Source organism: Saccopteryx bilineata, chromosome 4, assembly GCF_036850765.1.
Source record: "Saccopteryx bilineata isolate mSacBil1 chromosome 4, mSacBil1_pri_phased_curated, whole genome shotgun sequence".
Classification (NCBI taxonomy): domain Eukaryota; kingdom Metazoa; phylum Chordata; class Mammalia; order Chiroptera; family Emballonuridae; genus Saccopteryx; species Saccopteryx bilineata.
In genome coordinates this window covers 11,800,227-11,822,468 of record NC_089493.1, presented here as the reverse complement: position 1 = coordinate 11,822,468, position 22,242 = coordinate 11,800,227, and the positions used below count along the sequence as shown (strand labels likewise).

Here is a 22,242-nt window from a genome sequence, read left to right as displayed (position 1 = left end):
GCAAGTAGAATAGAGGCCTCGCCATCCCACTAGAGTTGCTATGGGTGTTATATATTTCCAAGCTGACTGGTTTTCTCCCTCTGCTCCCATTTAGGTATGGCAGCCAGGACAGATGAATTAGGTCCCTGACTGCCTTGTAAGGTAGTGAGCTCATCGTCAGTGGAGGCATCCAAGAAGCGTGGCCACCTATCAGGGATGTGAAGGAGGCGCTCTGCTTGGACTTAAGTGCTCCTCGGGGCGGGAGGCAGGGGCGGGAGGCAAGGCCGTGGCTCCCTGCCGTGAGTGCCTTGCACAGAGCTCTCCGCCTCCCCACCTGCAGGTTCCGGGGCCCCGGAAGGCGGGAGCAGGGAGCGCCTTCCTTCCCACGCGACCCTTCGCCAAGCTGGAGACGATCCTGTGTTTCCGTCCCGGGTCTCCCGGAGCCGCCGGGGCCGCACCCGCAGCCCCAGCCCCAGACCTAGCCCCAGCCCCAGCCCGCAGAGGCTGCGCCGGCGGTTGGGTGCCCGCGCCTGGCGCCTCCGCGCGGCACCGCCCGCCACCAGGCCCGGCCCCGGGGGCGCGGCCGCCGGGTTTCCGCGTGCCCCAGAGGGGCTCCGGGCAGCGAGCCGCGGCCGAAAGCCTTTAGACAAAAAAAAAAAAAAAGACAAAGACAAAACCCCTTGACCACCAAGGCCAGCCTCTTCCTGAAAGCCCTGCTCTCGCCGGGACAGGAAGTAGAAGGCAGCGGGCGCCCGGAGCGCGGCAGCGGCGGTAGCTTCCCACTCTGCGCGCGGCGGCGGCGGCGCCCGCCCGGCCCTTCCCGCGGGCCGGCGCTAGGGGCATGCGGGCGCCCGGGCCACCGCGGCCCGCGCCGCCCGGCGCCTGAGCCCTCCGTCCACGTCTGCGAGCTGCCGGCGGCATGATCCGACGGGCCGGGGCGCTCGCGCGCGAGGACCCCGCGGGGTAAGTTCGGGGCTGCGGTTCCCTCCCCCTGGGTGACCTGGTTCCCGCTCTGCCGCGTCCTGGCAGCCGCACCCCACATCCCCGCCCCCGGGAGTGCTCGGAGCTCCCGGAGGAGCCTCGGCCACGGGACCTTGGGGTGTCGGGCTGAGACCCAGGCCACGGCCAAGGCTGGACCCTCAGTTCTGCACGGAAGGGGGCGGCCCTGGTGACTCTGCGGGACCCGGAGACTTGGCTAAACTTTCAAGCCCGGACGTCGCTCGCTGGAAAACCAGCGGCACGTTCGGCGGCTTGGCGCGCGGGTGCAAGAAGGGCGTCTCTACCTGTCAGAGCCGGGGCAGAGGGAGTGTGTGGACGTGGCCCGTCCCCGGGCTCCTGTCCCGCCTGAACTTTGGATGCAAACACCCGCGCTCTCAGCCCTGCCAGATTCCCGCACCCGCCGCTCCGCCTGCCTCCCCGGGTGTCCACAGGCGCTGGCGCCCGGCAGGACGTGGGATCGGGCGCCGGGGTCCCTGTAACTTCGGGCACCCGCGGTCCAACAATGACCAGCCCGCCCAGACCGAGGACCCACCGGGATCCCCTCCCCCGCTCCTATGGCGGGTCGGAGGACAGTGACCTTTCGGACAGGCCCTTGCCAAGCCTGGTGCTTAGGGAGGGAGCAGGGCGCGCGTGGGCTGAACGTGGCCTGCCAGCATCTCCGGGGAGAAGGAGCAGCTTGGGGTGAGTTAAGCCGAACAGGTTTGGGAACCGGGTCTCTGTAGCGCCTAGTTTCACCACATCTGCAACCTAAAGCTTTGGGACACTGCTCTGGGAGCATTCCACGGAGAAGGTCCTCTGCCTCTCGCAGCCCAGCTGTCGTCAGGGTAAAGCCTGGTGGTGGTGGTGGAGGGTGTTCGGGAGGGATTGAGAAGGCCTGGGTTTGCAGAGGGAGTCCTTGGAAAGACTCTTAGAACATTTCTGGGTGCCAAGGTTGATTGATGGGCGTCTCTAGGTGTGCCGTTCCCATGGTTTTGGTTTAAAAGTCTTGGGCCCACTTTTGTGATGGACCCCCAGCTGCTGCCTGCCTTAGCTCGGGACCTCAATATGCAGGGCCTCAGTCCTCTGCTCCTTAAAAACAGGAGGGGAGCTGTTGGGTTGATCATGTGTGGTCCTGAATTGGGAATGGGGTAAGGGGGCAGCTGGAGGTGACTGGCTCTCTCTCTCTGGTGGGTGCATGGCTTGAAGGGGCCCTTAAATTCATGTAGATCTGAATGCCTCCCTCCAGTCTGCCTAACCACCCATTGCTGCCCCAGCATAAAAATCTGCCTGTATGCTTTCCCTTGGAAGTGACTTCTGGAAAGACAAATGCCACCCAGTGGGAGGAACTGGGGATTCCAGGGCCAGTATCTGACACACCCAATATTGCTGTATCTGACACACCCAATATTGGTGGTTGGAGCTGGCAAGGAGTTTCCGCAAAAGGAAAGGGAGGTGAGGGGCCAGCTTCCTGACCACTCCAACTTCCCGTTTTCCTCCCAGGAATGACTTAGCCTGACCCACTTCCTCTTGCCTTTCTTTGTTCATTACTGGGCTGGTTACTTAACCTCTCTGTGCCTCAGCTTACTGAGCTATAAAATGAGGGCGAGTAATAATAACTACCCCTTACAGTTGTTTGGAGGATTAAGTGAGATAATGCATAAAGAGTTTTGCACCTTGGCCTTTGGGTAAACTCTTAATTGTTATTATTGTTACTACTGTTATCATTTGTTGAGTATAACCCCTGTGCTCGCAGCTGTTTAACCTTGAACAAGAGACCTGGTCTTGGCCGTGTCTGTAAATGGGGACAGTGATAACACGTATTCACAAGACTGTTGGGAGGGTTGGATGAGCTAAGGGTTGATGACACACCAGCTCAGGCCTTCTTAGCAAAGTGCCTGGCACATCCTAAGTGTTCGATGAATTTTGGTTTGTCGCTGAAAATGTTGCTTTATTTAAGAGGATCTTTTGGTTTGTAAGGGTTCCTAGATCACATCTCATTTAACCTTACACCAGGTACAGGAATCCCTTTGATAACAGTCCTGAGAGGGCCTTGCATACCTCAGTGACAGAGCTTGCCGCCACTATCAGAGGCAGCCCTTCTGATGGGCACGGAACCTAAGAAATGAATTCCTCAACTTGAGTTGCAGTCTGCCTCCTTCTGACGTCTACCATTTGAGTCCCTGTTCTCCCTTCAGGAGCCCAATCCTTCTTGACTCCCAAGTACCAGGTGCAGTCCCTGCACCCCCTGTTCTGTGGGCTGCATGTCCTGGATTGCTGCTCCCAACGATGATGAGCAATCATCTGTGAGCCCTCACCCCCACGCACCCCCACACCCTGTCAGGTCCCTGGTCCTCAGCTGAGCTCAGCTTCCCACCTGGCTTCCCAAAGCCCCGTCCTTCTCAATGGTGGGAAATGGATGTTCAGACAGCTAGGGGAATGCCTCCCCCCTCACCTCCCAGGGACTGTGATGGTGTCACTTGGGTGCTGGCCCCTCGAATAGGAATGGGAGGATATTGGCATGCAAACCCTGTCCACTTGTTGAAAACGTGGGCTGGGGACAAAGCAGAGGCAGACAGGCTGCCCAGTACCCTAGCCGCAGACGCGTTTTCCCCTCTGTTCCAGGTTCTGCTGATTCATTCAAGGTTCATTCAACAAGTAGTGTCTGCATTAGGTGGGGGTGGGGACGCAGCATTTAACTGAGACCCTGCCACTTGTACTGACATTCCCAGGAGAAGGGACAGAAAGTCGCGCTAAAGGGTGTGGGGAACCCAGGGGGCTGTTCTGAAGCGGGTGGTCAGGGAAGTCCACTCTGGAGGTAGCATTTGCCAGAGGCCTGAAGGAAGTGAGGCAAGACCTGGGGGGATGCGATGGGCCTGCTGGGAGCGACGAGGTCGGTCAGGGAGCCGGAGTGGAGTGTGGGAAACGGGACAGATGAAGGCTCAGCGGTGGGGACGGCTCTGAGGGAGCCAGGGGCCGCGGTGGGGTTCGGACAGAGGGGTGGCCTGGTTTGGTGTGGGGCTGTGCTGAGGACAGGCTGTAGGGGAAACCGAAGCAGAAGCAGGGAGACCCTCAGGGAGGCCCTGCAGTGGGGTGGGGCGGGCCAAGTGGCAGCGGAGATGGGAGAAGCCACAGCACTGACGTGCTGTGGGCTAGGAGGTGAGGTGGGAGAGACGGGGGCCTCGAGGAGGACTCTGGTGAAGCAGGGACAGTCCACGGGCCAGATGCCAAGCTCTGTGCAGGGGTCACTGAGGATGCGCGCCCTCAGAGCCCACACTTGCATATGTTCGATAAATTGAGGGCCTGCTTAAGATTTCATTTGGAAAAGGATTCTACTCTTGGAAAAAATGTGGCCGTCACAGACCTGATCCAATCCCCTAATGTAACAATGAGGAAATGGAGATTCCCGAAAGAGGAAGTGCCTTACCCGGGGACTCAGGAGGCCAAAGTGGAGCCGGGCCTAGGACTCTGGGGTTGGCACGAGGCTGCCTGGGCACGGCCTGGCTTTCTGCCTCGTGCCTGACAGAGTGCGGGGGCCTGCTGCACCCCTTGATGGAGCGCTCAACAACTCCAGCCACTGGGACAGGGAGCCCCTCTGGGGTGGGGCCCACCGGAACAGGGGCCAGTGATGCGTCCAGGGACCCAGCTCCCAGCCCCAGCTCAGCCCACTGGCCTGGGCCTGTTTGCTTTCAGGGGCTGGTGCTCCCAGGGGCCCTGCTGGCACTCAGCAGGGAGCCCCACTCTGCTGACCCTGGAAGAAGCTCTGGCTGCGGGCTCACCGCCTCGGGCCCTGAGAAGCCCCTGTGCCCCTGGGAAGCACGTGGGAGTGCAGGGGGTGGGGCCCAGGGTCTGTGGGGCTGTGGGAGTCTCAGCACACGTGTCCTTGAGGCCCTTCTTCCCACTTCCCCCTCCACTTGATAGGCCCTATGCTGGGCCTGGGGCCCTGTTTAGTGATCTTTTTTCTGAGGCAGCAATTATTAAAGCTTAAAATGATACAGGGACACCTTCATTTTAATCCAGGACATCAGGAAATGAAGAGCAGAAACCAACCAGGAATAGGTGTTTTCTCCGGAAGGGGGTCCCACCCCGGGCCCTCACTGCCCGCCCCGGCCTCCTTGAAGCTCCATTTTACAGACAGGAGTCTGGGCGGCTGTGCGTGCGGCACCTCTCAGCCACGGGGCCTGAGCAGAGGGAAGAGAGGACCCATCGGGTGATAACCACAGACCCCGTCCTGCCCACCCCCCGCAGCCTCTCCCGCTGGTGAGAGGCCTCCCCCGGGCTCCCAGCATCCAGGCCGTGGCAGCGGAGCAGACCGGGCAGGCAGCGTGAGCAGGGGAGGGCAGGCTTGGAGGCGCTGATGCCTGAGCAGCCGCTCGGAGGTGGGCAGATGGAGTGGTACCCAGGAGGGGAAGTGGGCAGAATGGAGTGGTACCCAGGAGGGACGGAGGGAGGGAGTCAGATAACGGGGTGGGGGTTGAGGGAGTAGTTTGGCCTGGGAGAGATTGATACAAAGGGCAGGGGTAGGCAGGGGCTACCCATGGGACCCTGTCCTCAGGGCCTGGGTGACTCCAGAGGCTCGGGGCACCTTTCAGTCCAGAAGGAGCCCTAACATGGGTGAGGTGACCCAGAAAGGACCCAGACTTCCCGTGGCTCCCCTCTTCCATCGCCCCCCCCGTTAGGGAGTCGCCTGTAGAAGGGAGCGAGGAACCAGGAGTCGTCACGTGCTAAGCAATCAGCTTGGAGACAGTGCCTCTCTGGTGGCCATCTCTCGAACTTCCGGTTGGTATAGCTGTTATCCTGAACCTGCTTGTCCATCCTGCCACCCAGGGGTGGCCAGCACAGGGGTGTTTTCTTTAAGGTTGGAGCTAAACATAAAAAATCACAACTTTAATGACTTTTTGAAACTGTTGATCTCCCCTCCATTCCCCACGCCACCCTCCATGACCCTTTCTGGTGGCGTAGCTTTTACTGCTAGACAGATGACAGCTACTCCAGGCCAGGTGGGGAAAGAAGCATGTCTCCCCACGACCCCCTAATCACTCTTAGCTGCCACAATCTTACATTTAAAAGACTCCTTGAGGACTCCCTGTCTTTCCTACCCCACTCCAGCCCTGCATGAAGCCTATGCACAGCTTCGCCTTTCTGTCCTTCCTGACATGCAGAACTTCCCACAGCCTCCTCGCCTTTGCCCGCGATGCTGTCCCCTCCTCCATGAAGCCTTCCATCCATCCACCAGTTCACAGAGATTTCTTCTTTTCGAATACTCAGAAACGTTTTTACGTGAAGCACGTATTTGCCTAGCAGTTTTAGAGAAGCCAGACCGCTATGATAGCGTGTCTTTCTACTTAGATTATAAACTTCCAAAGACAAGGGATCAGATCTCTTAGTTCTATGTCTTTCCGTCCTTCATACAGTTGGCCCTGCGTAGATGCTTGAGGATGATGATATACTGAATGGAATTTTAAAAATCCCGTAACATTCTCTTTTGTGTCCTGAAGCATTTGAACTTCTGGAACTATTTGCAAGGCAGCCCAGACCTCAGGGTGGGTCCCAGGAGGACTGGGAGGTGAGGAGCCCAACTCCCCCTCCATCAGCAGCAAGTGGTGATCCTCCTGAGGCCACCACACCCCTCCCCAGTCTGGACACGGAGGGGAGCTGACCACCCAGGGAAGACCCTGTGTAGCCCCCACCCCCAGTTCTGCTCCCCTCACCCCCTCGGGCAGCTGCGCTCCCCAGGCGTCTCTGGAGGGAAGGTCAAGCCAGCTCGCAGATGGATACTGCACCCTCGGAGGAGGGAATGGAGTTAGTTGGGTGTACGGGTTCTGGGGGACTCCCGTCTGAGTCAGTGGGTTCCAAGTGCAGGTCTGTGGTCCACTGAGAACTTAGGAAAATAGGATGTGTTGCTGCTGCTGCTGTGTGTGTGATGCGGTGTGCATGTCAGCCAGGCTTGACCGACTATCTTTTCTTGGACAGAATTGTTCTTTGTTCTGAGATTAGGTCTTTTTTGCCATATAAGGCCTCTTTTCTTTCATGAAATGATTGGAGAAGTTGATAGTGATTGTTAGTTTTTAATGTCCTTTTAGAAAATAAAAGGTTGCTGAAGGAAAGTCTGAGAAATACTGCTCTGGAATCGATCCATTTTGTGCCCCCTTCCCGGCTGGGCAGTTAGCATCGGCCTGCTTGTATAGCCCTGTGCTGATCGGGAAGATGCTAGGGTTACGTGCGGTAGGCCATGGAGGTATCTGTACGAGCCCCTCTGGTGACCTGGGACTGTCCTCTGGCTGGAGGTGTCTGTACGAGTCCCTCTGGTGATCTGGGACTGTCCTCTGGCTGGAGGTGTCTGTACGAGTCCCTCTGGTGATCTGGGACTGTCCTCTGGCTGGAGGTGTCTGTACGAGTCCCTCTGGTGATCTGGGACTGTCCTCTGGCTGGAGGTATCTGTACGAGTCCCTCTGGTGATCTGGGACTGTCCTCTGGCCGGAGGTGTCTGTACGAGTCCCTCTGGTGATCTGGGACTGTCCTCTGGCTGGAGGTGTCTGTACGAGCCCCTCTGGTGGTCTGGGACTGTCCTCTGGCTGGAGGTGTCTGTACGAGTCCCTCTGGTGACCTGGGACTGTCCTCTGGTGATCTGGGACTGTCCTCTGGCTGGAGGTGTCTGTACGAGTCCCTCTGGTGACCTGGGACTGTCCTCTGGTGATCTGGGACTGTCCTCTGGCTGGAGGTGTCTCTACGAGCCCCTCTGGTGATCTGGGACTGTCCTCTGGCTGGAGGTGTCTGTACGAGTCCTTCTGGTGATCTGGGACTGTCCTCTAGGAGGCAAGTTCCTTACCTTCCGGGCCTGCCTCCCTGTTGAAAGGAGCTCAGTGATGTCCAAGCTCCTTGCTCAGCCTGACACTCGATGATTCCCTGATTACTGGCCGGCGGGCAGGGGAAGCTGGTATCCTAGAGCAGCCTTGGAGTTCAGGGGATTGAAGCCCCATTTGGAGACGGGGCACCCTCCTTCCTTCAGCCTACAGAACAGTCTAGAACATGTGGACACACTTTCACTAGAGACAAAGACCCAGAAAGGAGACTTCTGGGTCATCAGCCTGAAAGCTGATACTTGAAAGGAAATGAGTTTTTTGTGTGTTTTCACTGCTGAGGGTTTGTTTTAGGAGAGCCAGTTGGGGATAAGTTCGTTGGTTTGGGGAGCCGGCTCTGGGAAAGGCCCCGCCTTCCCGGTAGACCTGGCCGACCGACGGCAGGTTGGGAAGCCTCTCGGAGTGGGACTGGGCCTGCGAGGCGGCACCTCTTGGGCCATTTTGTGTGGGAGCCATGGTGACAGGAGGGGATCTCAGGCAGCCGCGTGTCGCGGGGTCCCTGGCTGGAAGGCTGTCCCTGTCGGGGGTCTGGGGGGACACGTTCGGAGGGAAGACCTTGCAAGGGAGGCACAGGCTGAGGGAAGGGCCTCCCCACGGCAGGCACACCCACTGCTGCCCCAGGGCAGTCCCCCTCCGTGCAGGGTGGGGACAGCTGATGACACCGTGTGCCTCCACTGCCACACACACACACACACACACACACACACACTATGGTAAAGCCAGCCCCTTCTATCCTGCCTTGAGGGAGAAGAGATAGGTGGGTGGACACAGAGGAGCCCTCCCCTCCGCCTGGGTGTCCACAGAGCAGTGGGGAGGACCTTACTGACTCCATACCTGTGCGGCTGCCGGCCTCAGGCCTTGGCTAGAAGAATCTGGAAGGCACGGTCATGGCCTCTACCTCTGTCTCTCCCGCCGGCCAGGAAGGCCCCTGTGCAGCCTCAGGTGTCCTCTCCCCAGGGCTGGGCTCGGAGGAGGCTCCCGGTGGCTGGAACAACTCTGGAGGTCAGGAGCCACTAATCCCTGGGGGTGCCCCTGTCCCAGTCGGTACATGTTTGAACAACAAACCAGCCCGCTAGAAAATGTCAGTTCCCTATTAGAAGGAACAGCGAGGGAGCGGTTGTGGTCAAGGCCTGTTGCCGCTGTGTGCACAGTGGCAGAGCACACTCAGGCCACATCCTATGGGGTAACTGAGCCAGCCTGAGAGCAAGGCCCCTGCACCCTCCGTCCTGGGGGGGGGGGGGCGGGCAGGCGGAGTGAGGCTGCCCTGGAACCTGCCCCACCCACAGCCGGGGGCCAGGCCAGGGAGGGCCCCTCTGAGCCTGTGTGAGAGGGGCCGCCTGCAGGGCCTCCCTACAGGACAGTCCCCACTGGAGGTGGCCCCATTTCATCACCAATTCTGGGATCTTTATCAAAGCCAAGGACCTTTTATTCCTTAGGTAAGAGATGGGACTTCAGATGCCAAACACCGGCCTGGCTCATTGACTAACATTCAATACCAGGTGTCAGGGCTGAAGGAAGACCTGTTTTCTGAAGACAGGAAGGGGTTGGGGTGCAGAGGGACAGCCCAGAAGAAGGAGAGCAGAGGGCAGTGGTAGCAGGGAAACCCTCCTGCACCGGTTCCCCAGGGCTGAATTTTCCCTGGGTCAGAAAGCGTGCCTTATTCAGCCACCTCCAGGGACCAAAGAAATAAAGGGCTTTGCCTCTGAAATTTACAATCTGACGATCTCTGCTAAGGGAGCAAGTTGTCAAGGAGGAATTCACTGGGGACCTCTTTCCCCACCTCCGTGTCCCCAGCCTCCTCCGTCTCAGTCAGTGTCAGAGATTGAGACTGCAAATTACTCTAGGGATATTGCAATTCAAAGCGAGGACTTAGCTCTCTACCTGTGACAGCTGATTTATTATGCTTGCTTCTTTCTACCCTTGCCAGTTTTGACAGAGCAGTCATCTAAAATATATTCACAGATTCTTTTCTCAACTAATGTCTTTCTCATCCATCTTCACACATCAATCCACACGTCCAACTACCCATCTATCTATTTATCTCCCTCCCTCCCTCTCTCCTTCCTTCCTCCCTTCCTTCCTTCCTTCCTTCCTTCCTTCCTTCCTTCCTTCCTTCCTTCTTCCCTCCCTTCCTTCCTTCCTTCCTTCCTTCCTTCCTTCCTTCCTTCCTTCCTTCCTTCCTTCCATCCATCTACCCACTCACCCACCCACCTATCTACCCAGCCATTTATCCATCCATCCATCCATCCATCCACCAACCCACCCACCCATCCATCCACTCACCCATCCACCCATCCACTAGACATTTGTTGAACATACAGGAATTTCCAGCCTACCTACTAGGAAAAGTAAGAGAAACATGCACATAATTAAAGTGGAGGGCCCTATCTAAAACATGCCATCACACTCAGCTGTGGTGAGCAGGAAAGACTCCCTGGCAGAGGCGGCACCTGGATTGGGTCTTGAAGGATCAGTAGGATTTAAACAGCTGGAATCGGGCATATGCCCAGAAGGGTATCCTGGATGGGAGGAGAGCACAGAGCAAAGTGGGGAAGCACAAGTGGGGTGTGGGAGTGTTGAGGAGCCTGCCTTGGGGACAGAGAGGAAGGTTCTTCTGTGTGTGATGGGCCTGGAAACAGCACTGGGCCCACTTGGCTACAGGTGGGAGAGTTTGGATCTCTCCAGGGGTGGTGAAGACATGGACCTGCTCTCTCACTCACCGCACCTGTTCCTGCCAGAACACCTCCCTCTCCTCCTTCGCCAAGCGGAGCCATGGTCGCTGCCTCCGAGGGCTGTTGCCGTGATCCCTTGAGAGGGTGTTCTTAGTTACTTGGGCTGTGAGACCAGTTGGGAGCTATTTCCTGTATGTCTATGGAGTGTGTGTGCACGCTGTTGATTTACAAAAAATATAAATATATGCCTAATGAAGTTCACATTCAGACCCACAAAAACAATGAAATGAAAAGCGTCGAATGTGTTATTAACCTCTTTGAGGCTAAACCTAGTCCAAGCGCACGCCCACTTCATTTCGGTCTCTGTGTGTGTTAACTGGTGTTCCTCTTGTTTTCACGTAGTGTTATTTCTTATGCACATTTCTATACGCATTGCTGTGGACATGTTAGCTACCCCCCATCTTTGGTGGTCTCATCATCATAGTATGATCATTTTAATGGTTGCAGTTGGCATACATATGTGTCAGCCACTTTCCAAGTCCTCTCAGTTTTAAAGGGAGCTCCTGAAAACTTACGTGGGCCTAGGGTTTGGGACTATTTCCTTGAGATCTATCACCATCCTCGAGTATTTGAGTTCAAGGGCAAAACAGAGCCTGTTGATTAGCCCTTATTTCAGCTGTATGTAAATTATAGCTGAATACTTACCAATTTCCTTGCAGCCAGGTGTGGCCCTGTGATTAAGTTCAGGACAGTGAAATGAGTGGGGAGTGCAATTTTCTTGAAGCTGACCTTAAAGAAAAGGGGCATACCTTTCTCTTCTTTCCCCTTTCCTGATGGGTGGAATGCAGACGTGATGGCTGGAGTTGAAGCAACCATATTGGAGTCTGAGGTGAACTTTAGAATGGAAGCCATACAGGATTCAAGACATGTTGGAGCATCATCCCAGCCCAGGACTACTTATTCAGGCTTTTATATGAGAGAGGAATACACACCTATCTTATGTATCACTGTTATTTTAGATTTTCTGTCACTTACAAACTTAATCCTAATGAACACAGAAAGTTTTGTCTCTTGTCACATAGCACCAGGTTATATGTCAGAAATACTACAGTGGCTTTTCAGGGTTCCCTGCAAGTGTATTTCCTTGGGGAGGTGGCAGAGGGGGAGAGCAGAGAGGCACCTTTGCATTGACTAAGGCTCTTATTTCAAGGAATAGACTACGAACAGTGTCTGCAGAGTGGAGTTTGTGAGGTTTAGATTTCACAAGAAGCTTCAGACTAGGTATTTTGGTTTGGGTTCTGACTCCCAAATTGTGTGCTTTGACAGGGCTCAGTACTGCTGAGCATGGCCGCCATGTCCTTCCCTCAGCCTCAGTTTCCTGATCTGTGCTTCAGCCGGAGAACTCTCCTGGGTTCAGTGTCCCTGTGCTCCATCTGAAATTGGGGCTCCCCCCACATCAGCACGAGGCAGGCCAGGGCCCGAGCTGAGCAGTGCCTGGGTCCTTGCTGGCGGCCAGCTTCCATTCACTTGCTCATTCATTCACCCACTCACTCATTCATTCACCCACTCATTCATTCATTCACCCACTCATTCATTCACCCACTCATTCATTCATTCACCCACTCATTCACTCCCTCACTCATTCATTCACCCACTCATTCATTCACTCACTCATTCATTCACTCATTCATTCACCCACTCACTCATTCACCCACTCACTCATTCACCCACTCACTCATTCACTCATTCATTCACCCACTGACTCATTCACCCACTCACTCATTCACCCACTCATTCATTCACCCACTCACTCATTCACCCACTCATTCATTCACTCACTCACTCATTCACCCACTCACTCATTCACCCACTCACTCATTCACTCATTCATTCACCCACTCACTCATTCACCCACTCACTCATTCACCCACTCATTCATTCACCCACTCACTCATTCACCCACTCATTCATTCACTCACTCACTCATTCACCCACTCACTCATTCACCCACTCACTCATTCACCCACTCATTCACTCACTCACTCATTCATTCACTCACTCATTCATTCACTCACTCATTCATTCACTCACTCACTCATTCACTCACTCACTCATTCACTCACTCATTCATTCATTCACTCACTCACTCATTCACTCACTCATTCATTCACTCACTCATTCATTCACCCACTCACTCATTCATGCATTCTTCATTTTTGGCCTCTTTGTTGAGCACATGCTGGATGGCAGGAGGGTTTGAGCTAACCACTGACCACTGGGGAGGCCTTGAGTGTCACCTCTTCTCTGTGCCCAGCCTTGGGAAAGGTTTGTCCTGAAACGGATGGGACTTGACTTTCCTTTCCCAGGGAGGAGGGCACAGGATCATCTAGAACCTGTAAGAGCCTGCTCTGAGCTGCCCTCCCACAGGCCCGGATGGGCCTCCCACAGCATAGGAAGGCCCTCGGCCTCGTCTGAGAGGCCCTCTGTGGCCAGGGATTGAGCAGGTGGGCAAATGTGCTCTGAAGTGGTTTGAATGGCAGTCGGGGGTTTTCTTTCCAGCAGCCGAAGCGACCCCTCCCCTCTCTTGCGTTGTCAAGCATCAGAGCTCAGTGTTGCTCTGGAGACCCCGACCCAGGCCCTGCTTACAGATGTGAAGCTCCAGAGAGGGGAAGTGGGTGCCACGGAGTCTCGAGGCTGGACCCAGGCTCTTTCCCAGGCTCTGTGTAGACACCTGGGCCCGCTCCTCTGCGGCCAGCACTGGCGGTGGGGGGACAGGCGCACCGGCCTTCACTGGCCGCCTCCCCGTCCAGCCTGTGGGAAGTGCCAAGCTCTCTCCTCTCTCAGAGACCAAGCACATGTGTTCACTTCCACCTCCTGCAAGAAGCCTTCCAGGCTGTCAGACCCTCGGGTGCTGCACACAGCTGGGCAGGTTGTTCACTGCACAGAGAGGCACCTGGCTGGGGGCTGAAGTGTCATTCCCGGCCCTGTGTGATGTTAGGTGTGTGTGCGTGTGTGTGTGTGCACACGTGCGTGTGACGGAATCGGGTGGGGACACGCCTCCACAGGGAGCAAGTGGCACCTTTCTCTGATCTACAAGGAGGCACTGCATAGGCCCTCAGGGCCCCAGCTAGCAGAAGACCCATCGACTCCCTTGAAGCCCCATTCCTCGCACCTGTAGCGGCATGTTCTCTTTAGGGACCTGACTAGACTGTAGGTTCCTGAGGTCAGAGGGAGTGACTCCTTCAGAGGGAGGAGGGCGTCACTGCCAGATCAGCACTGCAGTGGGCACAGAGTGACCAACCCAGGGAGCTTGAGCAGTAGTGTGAGGGGTGACTGGGCAAGCTGTCAAGGTCAACTCTGGGTGGGGGGCTCTCAGAGCAGGGGCTGTGCCGGAGACACCAGAGACACACCTGGCCTCGCCCCTGGCCCAGCTCTGCAGGCCAGGTCGAGGTGGGCACAGTGTGGGCTGGTAGTCAGAGCTCCCCAGCCCCTCCCCAGCCATTAGACTCCCACCCAGCAGTGTCCTACCTAGTGCTGGTCCAGCAGCGATGCCACAGCTCATCTTTGTTCCGAGGGCCTCAGTCTTGTAGGGACACAGGAGTGACATGCAGTGCTATGCCTATGGGGTGTGGGATGGTCACCTGCAGTACTGAGGTCCCCAGTTGGGGGTGCCCCACTTAGGCTAGGGCAGCGTCTGGGAGAGCTCCCCTCGGAAGGTGGGAGCCGAGCTGAGCGATGTCTGGGAGTTTCCCAGGTGAACGTGGGGAGGGCTGGGCCAGCATGGCCGTGCGGGGGGTGCTGTGGGCGCGTGCGTGTGCCTGGCGTCTGCACTGTGTGTGGATGGAGGGCAGGATGTGCGGGAGAGGGAACCGGGCAGCAGAGGCTGAGGCTGTGAGGCTGTGTGTGCTGAAGGCTGTGAAGATTGAGACAGGCTTGCTCCCCATTTTAAAACTGAGTTCTGTGTTAGTTCCATAGGGCCGCTGCCACAATGTAGCACAGACCGGGAGATTTCTTCTCTCCCAGTTCTGGAGGCCCTAAGTCCCGAGTTAAGGGACTACAGGGTCGTGTTCCCTCTGAGACTCTGGATAGGATCCTTCCTTGCCTACTCCCTGCTTCTGGTGGCCCCAGACAATCCTTGGGGTCCCTTGTCTTGCAGCAGCTGCATCACTCCAATCTCTGTCTCCTTGTCACCTGACATCTCCTATGTCACTTGTCACATAGCCATCTTCTCTCTGTGTGTCTCTTTGTTACTTCTCTTCTTATAAGGACAATAGTGGTCATATTGGACTAAGGCCCACCCTGCTTCAGCATGATCTCATCTTAACTAATGACATCTGTAATGACCCTATTTCCAAATAAGGTCACCTTCTGAGGTCCTGAGGGTTAAAGCTTCTACATATCTTTTTGGAAAACATAATACAACTCACAAGCTAAAATTTACAGTCAAATTCACCCTTTTGAGCGTGCATTTCTACACACTTTGGCAAACATGGGCAGTTGTATATGTAACCACCACCACAATCAGGAAATAGAACAATCCTGGCCGTACAGCTTAGTTGGTTAGAGCATCGTCCCAATGCGCAAAGGTTGCCAGTTTGATCTCCCCACCCCAACCTGGTCAGGGCACCTGCAGAGACTGATATTTCTGTCTCTTTCACTTTCTTACCCTCCCTCTTTCTCTAAAATCAATAAATAAAAAAGAAATAAAAAAAGAAGATAGAGAACAGTTCCAGCTTGAAGCCCAAGGTCACTGGCTTGAGCCCAAGTTCTCTGGCTTGAGCGCAAAGTCACTGGCTTGAGCAAGGGGTCACTGGCTCAGCTGGAGCCCCCAGTCAAGGCACATATGAGAGGCAGTCAACAAACAACGCAATTGCAAGTTGATGCTTCTCGTCTCTCTCTCCTCCTTCTCTCTCTCTCCCTTCCTGTCTCTGTTTCTCAAAAACCAACCCACTAAACAAACAAAAAAATAGTTCCAACCCCCTCCAAGATTCCCCCGTGCCCTTTTGTAGTCAACACACCCTGCCCCCAAACCCAGGCAATCACTCATTTTTTCTTTATCCTTAAGTTCCGTCTTTTTGAGAATGCTGCCTTGGCCCTGACCAGTGACTCAGAGGATAGAGCGTCGGCCTGGCATATGGACGTCCCAGGTTTGATTGGCCATCAGGGCACACAGGAGAAGCGAGCATCTGCTTCTCCCCCCTCCCCTTCTCTCCCTCAGCCAGTGCTCAGTTGGTTCAAACATGGTCCCAGGCGCTGAATGAGGGAGGATAGCTCTGTTGGAGCTCATCAACCTTAGGCACTAAAAATAGCAGGTTATTTAAGCATTGCCCCCAGACAGGGGTTGTCAGATGGATCCCCATTGGGGTGCATGCAGGAGTCTGCCTCACTATCTCCCCTCCTCTCACCTTAAAAAAAAGAAAAAAAAAAAGAAGAAGAATGCTGCCTTGCAACTCTGGCCTTTTTCACTTAGCTGAACACACTGGGGATCCATACATGTATTGATTGCATCTCAATGTTGTGCTCTTTTATTGTTGAACTAATTTATTGTGTGAATGTAACCCAGGTGTGCTTCCGTTGTCCGTGCTTCCACCCACTGTAGAGCATTTGGGTTATTTCAAGTGTTTGGCAACTACCTCTACAAATAAAGCTGCTGGAAACAAGAGGGTACTGGATGTTGCCTGGGGAGCCACACGGGCTGGCGTGCATTCAGGGTGCCGCGTGGGGCGGGAGGGGCACGTGGGGATACCGGAAGGAGGCGACTGCAGGGGTCCAGGTGCCGGTGACGGTGGCCTGGACCAGGGTCTCGGCAGCAGGGTGGAGAGAAGCAAGCCCACTGGGATGTATCTAGGGGGGCGAGTGGACAGAACCAGTGCTGGGTTGGGTGTGCACCCTGGTACCGAGGAGGCCACCTTTACTGCCTCCCGCTCGCCTGCCCCTGTCTCCCCAGGGAAGATGGCTGCTGTGGCGGAGCGTGGCTCTCTGGACACGTGGACATTGAGGGGTGGAACAGTGCAGGGCAGTGGTTAGGGGTGTGGGCCCTGGATCGCACTATCAGGGTTCGCATTCACTCTGTGCCTCGGTCTCCTCTTCTGTACAGTGAGGATTCTAATAGTTTCTAACTCACAGAGCTGTTGTTATACCACACGAGTTAATCCATGTAAGGAGTGTGAACAGCGGCAGACACATATGAGGTGTGCAAGGAATGCGGTCCGTGGTCTTCTGAGAGCCCCCACTCCGCACCTTCTTGTCCACCCACTTGCCCCTTTGGCAGCGAGCTGGTTTGTGGTGCGTGGTGTGGGTCTGCGGGGCTGTAGGTGGCACCCTTGTGTGCGTCCCCTCGCTTCCCGGGTCTGCCCTGATACGCTGTGAGGCCATCAGCTGGCTCCATGCCCGATCCATGGCTTCCTCTGCTCACACGGGGGGGAGGCACGGAGCCCCACTGCGGGCTGGGCTCTGTGAGAAGCAGCCCCCACACAGTAGGCTCTTCGTAAAGGCTCATGACACAACAAGGGGGGGACCAGGTGAGTGGCTCTCGGGGTACCCCCAGTTTCAGGGTGGGCAGAGGCTCCCCTGAAGCTGCTGCAAATAATCGCGCTCCGTTTTCCCGACCAAATACACCCTCTGCCTTTGACAGGACTGACCACAATGGCAGCCGGGCAGCCTCCGCAGCTACACAGCCACTGGTGGGCTGTGCCCGGCCTGGACCACGGGCGCGGTGTGCTGGGTCCACATCCAAATGCCATGGCCGCGCCCAGTGTCTGATGGAGGGCCCCGTGCTGAGACCAGCGTTCCTGTCCAGGTGGGCCACGATCGCTGCCGGCTAATAAAGGGACATTTCCCGCCGGTCCTCATTGTACACAGATTCAGGGTTTGTAAACTCACCTGTCTGCTAAAATGTATGTCACCCCAAACTTGCAGAGCTTTGGGAGTTATTTGCAGACACGGCAGACCGAGGAAAATTTTGAATCTTCCGACACACACGTTTTCTTCCACCTGAGGCCACGTAAAGCGATGCTCTGCCTTCTTGTCCCCATTCTCATACTTCTGACAAGTGTCCTTGTTGTGGTCAAGTTAGTGCCACACTTTTCACATTTTTATGCTTGTGTTGATGGCTCTGCTGTTTAAAACGCCCCACCCCCATGCTTAGTGCCGAAATGCAGGCTAGTATTCTGAACTGCCAGAAAGCTGCGATGGGCCGCCCAGAGAAAGCGCATTAGGTGAGCTTTGTCCAGGCACGGGTTCTGGGCGCGACGGTCGTTGAGTTCACTGCTAGAGAATCAATGACGGGTTAAATAAAGCGCCTCCTGCTCTTGAAAACGTACTACCAGTGGCTTCTGTTACGCTAGGGTCTAGGGGCCAGTACACACTGGAAAGGCTCCTGGAGGCAGGGGACAGACTGGTGACAGGAAGCACAAATGAAAAGGGAGGCCTCCCTGGGGGTGGGTTTCAGGCCGCAGTGGGTTTCTCAAGGTGGGCCTGGGCCCTCGAGGCGGCTCGGGCTGCAGCGCCCGGACTGAGGTGCATGTGACAGCTCCTGTCCCAGCAGAGGAAATGTGGTCACCACAAATGTTGGGTGGGTTGGAGGGTGACTCAGTGTCACCAGGGGTGGAAGGAATGTGACGCTGCAGTAATTTCCTGCAAGGTGCGAGCGGGGGCCTGGTGTCCACTGCCTGCGCCCCCATAGCTGCTGTCAGGAATCATTGCATTCTGCCCCCGAGCCCTGGGCTGGCTCTGTGCCAGACCCCACCTCCAGTTTAGAAATGGGGTTTCACTTTATCAAAGCACATCCCCCCACACACACTGTGATCATGTGTCACCCTTCCGGCGAGCTTGTGAAGTAGTGGGGTGTGAGTATCCTTTCATGTATACCCTTCCTGAGAGAACTGAGGCTCAGAGAAGGAGAGAGACTTGCCCAAGGACACACAGCAAGCCTGTGGCGGAGGTTAGCATAGACCCTGTCTCCCATCCTGGGGCAGAGCACTTTCTGCACCGCTCAGAGCTGTCCAGGATGAGTAACGATCACTTACCGCACCATCCTTAAGCACCGATGCACGTTAAGCTCCCTGTTGTCCTCACAGCAACCCTCTGGGGTCTGTACTGTTCTGGGTCTCATTTCACAGACATTGAAAGGCCAGGGTCAGAGTGGAATTCATTCAGATCCCCTGCCCCCCAGACACAAAGCCGTGGACAGGAGAAATCTGAGCAGAGGTCCAGCAGGAGAGAGGGCACAGAGGCCCTGTGCGTCCCCTTCTAGGGTGAGTCACATCCACCGTGGGGCTGCTGCTCCCCCGACATGTCTCCCCCTCCTCGCCAGTGTCAGGTGAGGAGGAGGGAGCTGTGAGCTGCTTCCCTTTCCCCCCAGATGATGGGGAACCACTGAGTAAGCAGCAGGCAGGGCCGGAGGCCAGGGTCACAGCGGGACGTGTGGGCGCCACGTGCTGTGGGTGCTCCTGGGGGAAGGGAGACCAGCCAGCACAGGGCAAGGGTGCGCCTCCCCAGCACCGTCTGAGCCTCCAGTTCTCTGAGGCTCCCCAGCACCGTCTGAGCCTCCAGTCCTCTGAGCCTGGTCCACCATCTGAGCCTCCAGTTCTCTGAGGCTCCCCAGCACCGTCTGAGCCTCCAGTCCTCTGAGCCTGGTCCACCATCTGAGCCTCCAGTTCTCTGAGGCTCCCCAGCACCGTCTGAGCCTCCAGTTCTCTGAGGCTCCCCAGCACCGTCTGAGCCTCCAGTCCTCTGAGCCTGGTCCACCATCTGAGCCTCCAGTTCTCTGAGCCTGGCCCACCTTTGGGGAGGAGAAGGCCACAGAAGGAAGACGGGCAAGGACTCCGGCAGCCCCCAAGGGACAAGCCTGTGGAGCGCTGGCGTGGGGTCCCAGTGCAAAAGCCAGACCTGAAAGGCACTTAACTTGCAGCCAGCCGCGTGGGGCAGCTCCCGGGAGAAGGGGCCCTTATGCACACGAACAGATGACCAAGCAGAATCTCCTTCCCGAAGAGCTTCTGAATACGGTTGTGACGCGTGCAGATAACACTCGGCACGCCTATAGTTTTCTTTATTATCTTTCCCTTTCTTCCTAATCACAAACAAATTCCACACGGAGTCCATGAATTCACACACCAAAAAGGTTGAAATGATAGAAGAGTCTCTAGACCTGCCTCATCCAACGTATTAACCGCTCGCTGTCTGTAGCTGTGTTATAAATTAAGTTAATTAAAATGAAGTCACCGCCGCACCGGCCAGATTTCATGTGCTCCGTCCGCAGCCACAGGCAGCTAATGGCAACCACATTGGGTAGCGCACGCACAGACGTCCCGGTCACCGCACGCAGCTCTTTTGGACTGCACTGGCCAGACCGTAAACCGGGGAAACCCGACCGGCTGAAAAATAAGTTTCGGGGGTCAGTGGGTCAGTTGAGTTCATTGGTTGTATGTGTTTACACGCATCTGGGTTTCTGCCTCTCCTTATGGATGATTCCATCCGATCAGCACAGAGAATGAGAGTTCCCACTTTCTTCCCAGATGAGGAACCTGAGGCTCAGAGGAGGCGAATGGGCCCCAGGTAAGGGGAGCATTGGCGGTTTGTGCCCTAGGCATGGGGTCCTTCCCCTTCTCTTGTCCGCCGTGGCCGAGGGGCAGCCAGGAGAGGGTTACTGTGATCTTGTCAAATTCCAGCCCTTGCCACTAACAGTGCAGACTCAGCGTAAACGTTTGGAATGTATAGAAAAGTGTGTAGAAGGAAAGGAAAGTCCACCTCAGGGTTAACGACTCCCACGGGCAGAGAAGGGCTCTGGGCTGTCTCCACACGCGCCACCAGCCCTCGGGGGTGTCGGTCTTCATGGTGGCCACGCTCACGGGTTCTTGTAGAGCTCACACCAGAGTCCCTGCTTCCTCCTGCCTTTGAGAACCTTCTCATAACCCTTGCTGGCCACTTGGATCTCCTCTGTGTGAAGTGCCAGTTCAAGCCCCGTGCCCACTTTTCTGTTTTATCTTTCCCTTATAGGTGTGCAGAAGTTCTGTGTCTAAGCTGGTCCTGCGCCCTTTGCTGTTTGTGTGTGTTATAAATATCTTCTCCCACTCCAGGCTGGACTGTCATCCCCTTTGTGGCATCTTTTTTTTTTTAAGATTTTATTTATTCATTCTTAGAGAAGAGAGAAAGAGAGGAGGGAAGAGCAGGAAGCATCAACTCCCCTATGTGCCTCAACCAGGCCAGCCCAGGGTATTGACCCAGCGACCTCAGCATTCCAGGTCGATGTTTTATCCACTGCACCACCGCAGGTCAGGCTGTGGCATCTTAATGAACAGAACATCTTCATTTTAATGCAGTCAAACTTACCAGTCTTCTTTTCAGGCGGGTGTGTGTATGTGCATGCATCTGCTCGCACACATGCTGTTTAAGAAGGTTCTCTCTTCCATCAGATTATGAAGATATTCTTTATTTTCTTCCAAAAGATACTTGTTTTGTTTTGTTTTCCACATTTAGGCCAGGACAGAGTCTTCCTGGAACTGATTTTTGTATAAGCTGTGAAGAAGGCGTCGGGTTTCTCCCCCCCCCCACCCACCCATGAAGATACCCAGTTGTCTCAGCACATTTTGTTGCAAAGACTGTCCATTCCTCAGTGTTCTACTGTGGCCACACATAAGTCAAGTGACTGTGCATGTGTGGGTCTATTTCTGGGCTAGTCCAGTCCACTGACCTACGTCTCTGTCTCGGCAGAAAGAACTCACCCTCTTAATGACGGCAGCTTTATTATAAGCCTTGATCTCCAGCAGAGCAAACCCTACCCACTTCGTCACATGGGTCTTAGATATTCTTGGCCCTTTGCTTCTCTGTGCCTTTCCACACGGCACCTTTGGATTCGAGTTGGGACGGCGCTGATTCTGTGCATCCATTTATGTAGCGTCCATACCTGATAGTACTGTCTTCTACTCCCTGGACAGGATCTACCCTTCCACCTCTTTCTCCTTGTGTCTCAGTTTCCTGTGACACCGGAAATGGAAGTGATAACCAGTTATAGGGTTGTTTTAAATGATTAACTTGATATTTATATATGTAAAGCAGTTAAAGCAATGCTTGACACTCAGAAATCTTTGGGAATATTGTTAATTTAATTTTGAGTAGCTAATACATCCTCAGGCTTCCCAATAAAAACATTAATTTAAAAAAGACCTACGTTGACAAAGTCTTCCCACCCTGTATGTTTGTTGCCACACCTGCCACTCTAGTCATTAGTTTCTCGTGTCTTCTCTCAGAGTTTCTTTGTACAAATACCAGTAATTATTCTTTTTTTTCCCAACAAGGGAGCACAGTATACCTCCTCTTTGTACTTCTGCCATCTAACCACATACCCTGGAAACCTTTCCATGTCAGTGCACAGAGACCTTCCTCATTCTTTTTAAAGAAAACTTTAAATAGTTACATAGTATCCATTCCTTTAAGGGTTCCTTTGTGATGTACATTTCAATTGTTTCCAGTCTTTTCCCCACTTCAGACAAGGCTTCAATGAATCCAATGAGTATCTTTTTGTCCATGTACCGTGTTGACACACACAACTCTTGTCTTTACAGATTACTCCACTTTTATATTAGATAAAATATCTAAAATTGCTTTCTTTGTAGGCCAAAAGTGGTTGAATGTTTCCAATTTTATATAGTACTTATATTTTCTGAACCACGCAATCATTAACAAAATTTTATTGAGCACCCGTCCTGTACTGAGCCTGGGCACGAAGCAGTAGATACGCCGACACTAGAACCTGCAGC

General features: G+C 54.9%; 1 protein-coding gene across 2 annotated transcripts in view; it reads left to right on the top strand.

The window, feature by feature from the left end:
* The first annotated feature begins 582 nt into the window (after nucleotides 1–582).
* RIN3 (Ras and Rab interactor 3) overlaps nucleotides 583–22,242 on the top strand; it is a 124,336-nt gene continuing 102,676 nt past the window's right edge. The window contains exon 1 of one of the 2 annotated variants that reach the window (XM_066276011.1): nucleotides 583–942. In XM_066276011.1, coding sequence (XP_066132108.1) covers nucleotides 899–942 — 44 coding nt within the window. In that variant the 5' untranslated portion in view covers nucleotides 583–898. Of the gene's footprint in view, nucleotides 943–1,170; nucleotides 1,660–22,242 lie in introns of those variants that run through there. The other variant, XM_066276009.1, reaches the window with a different exon arrangement.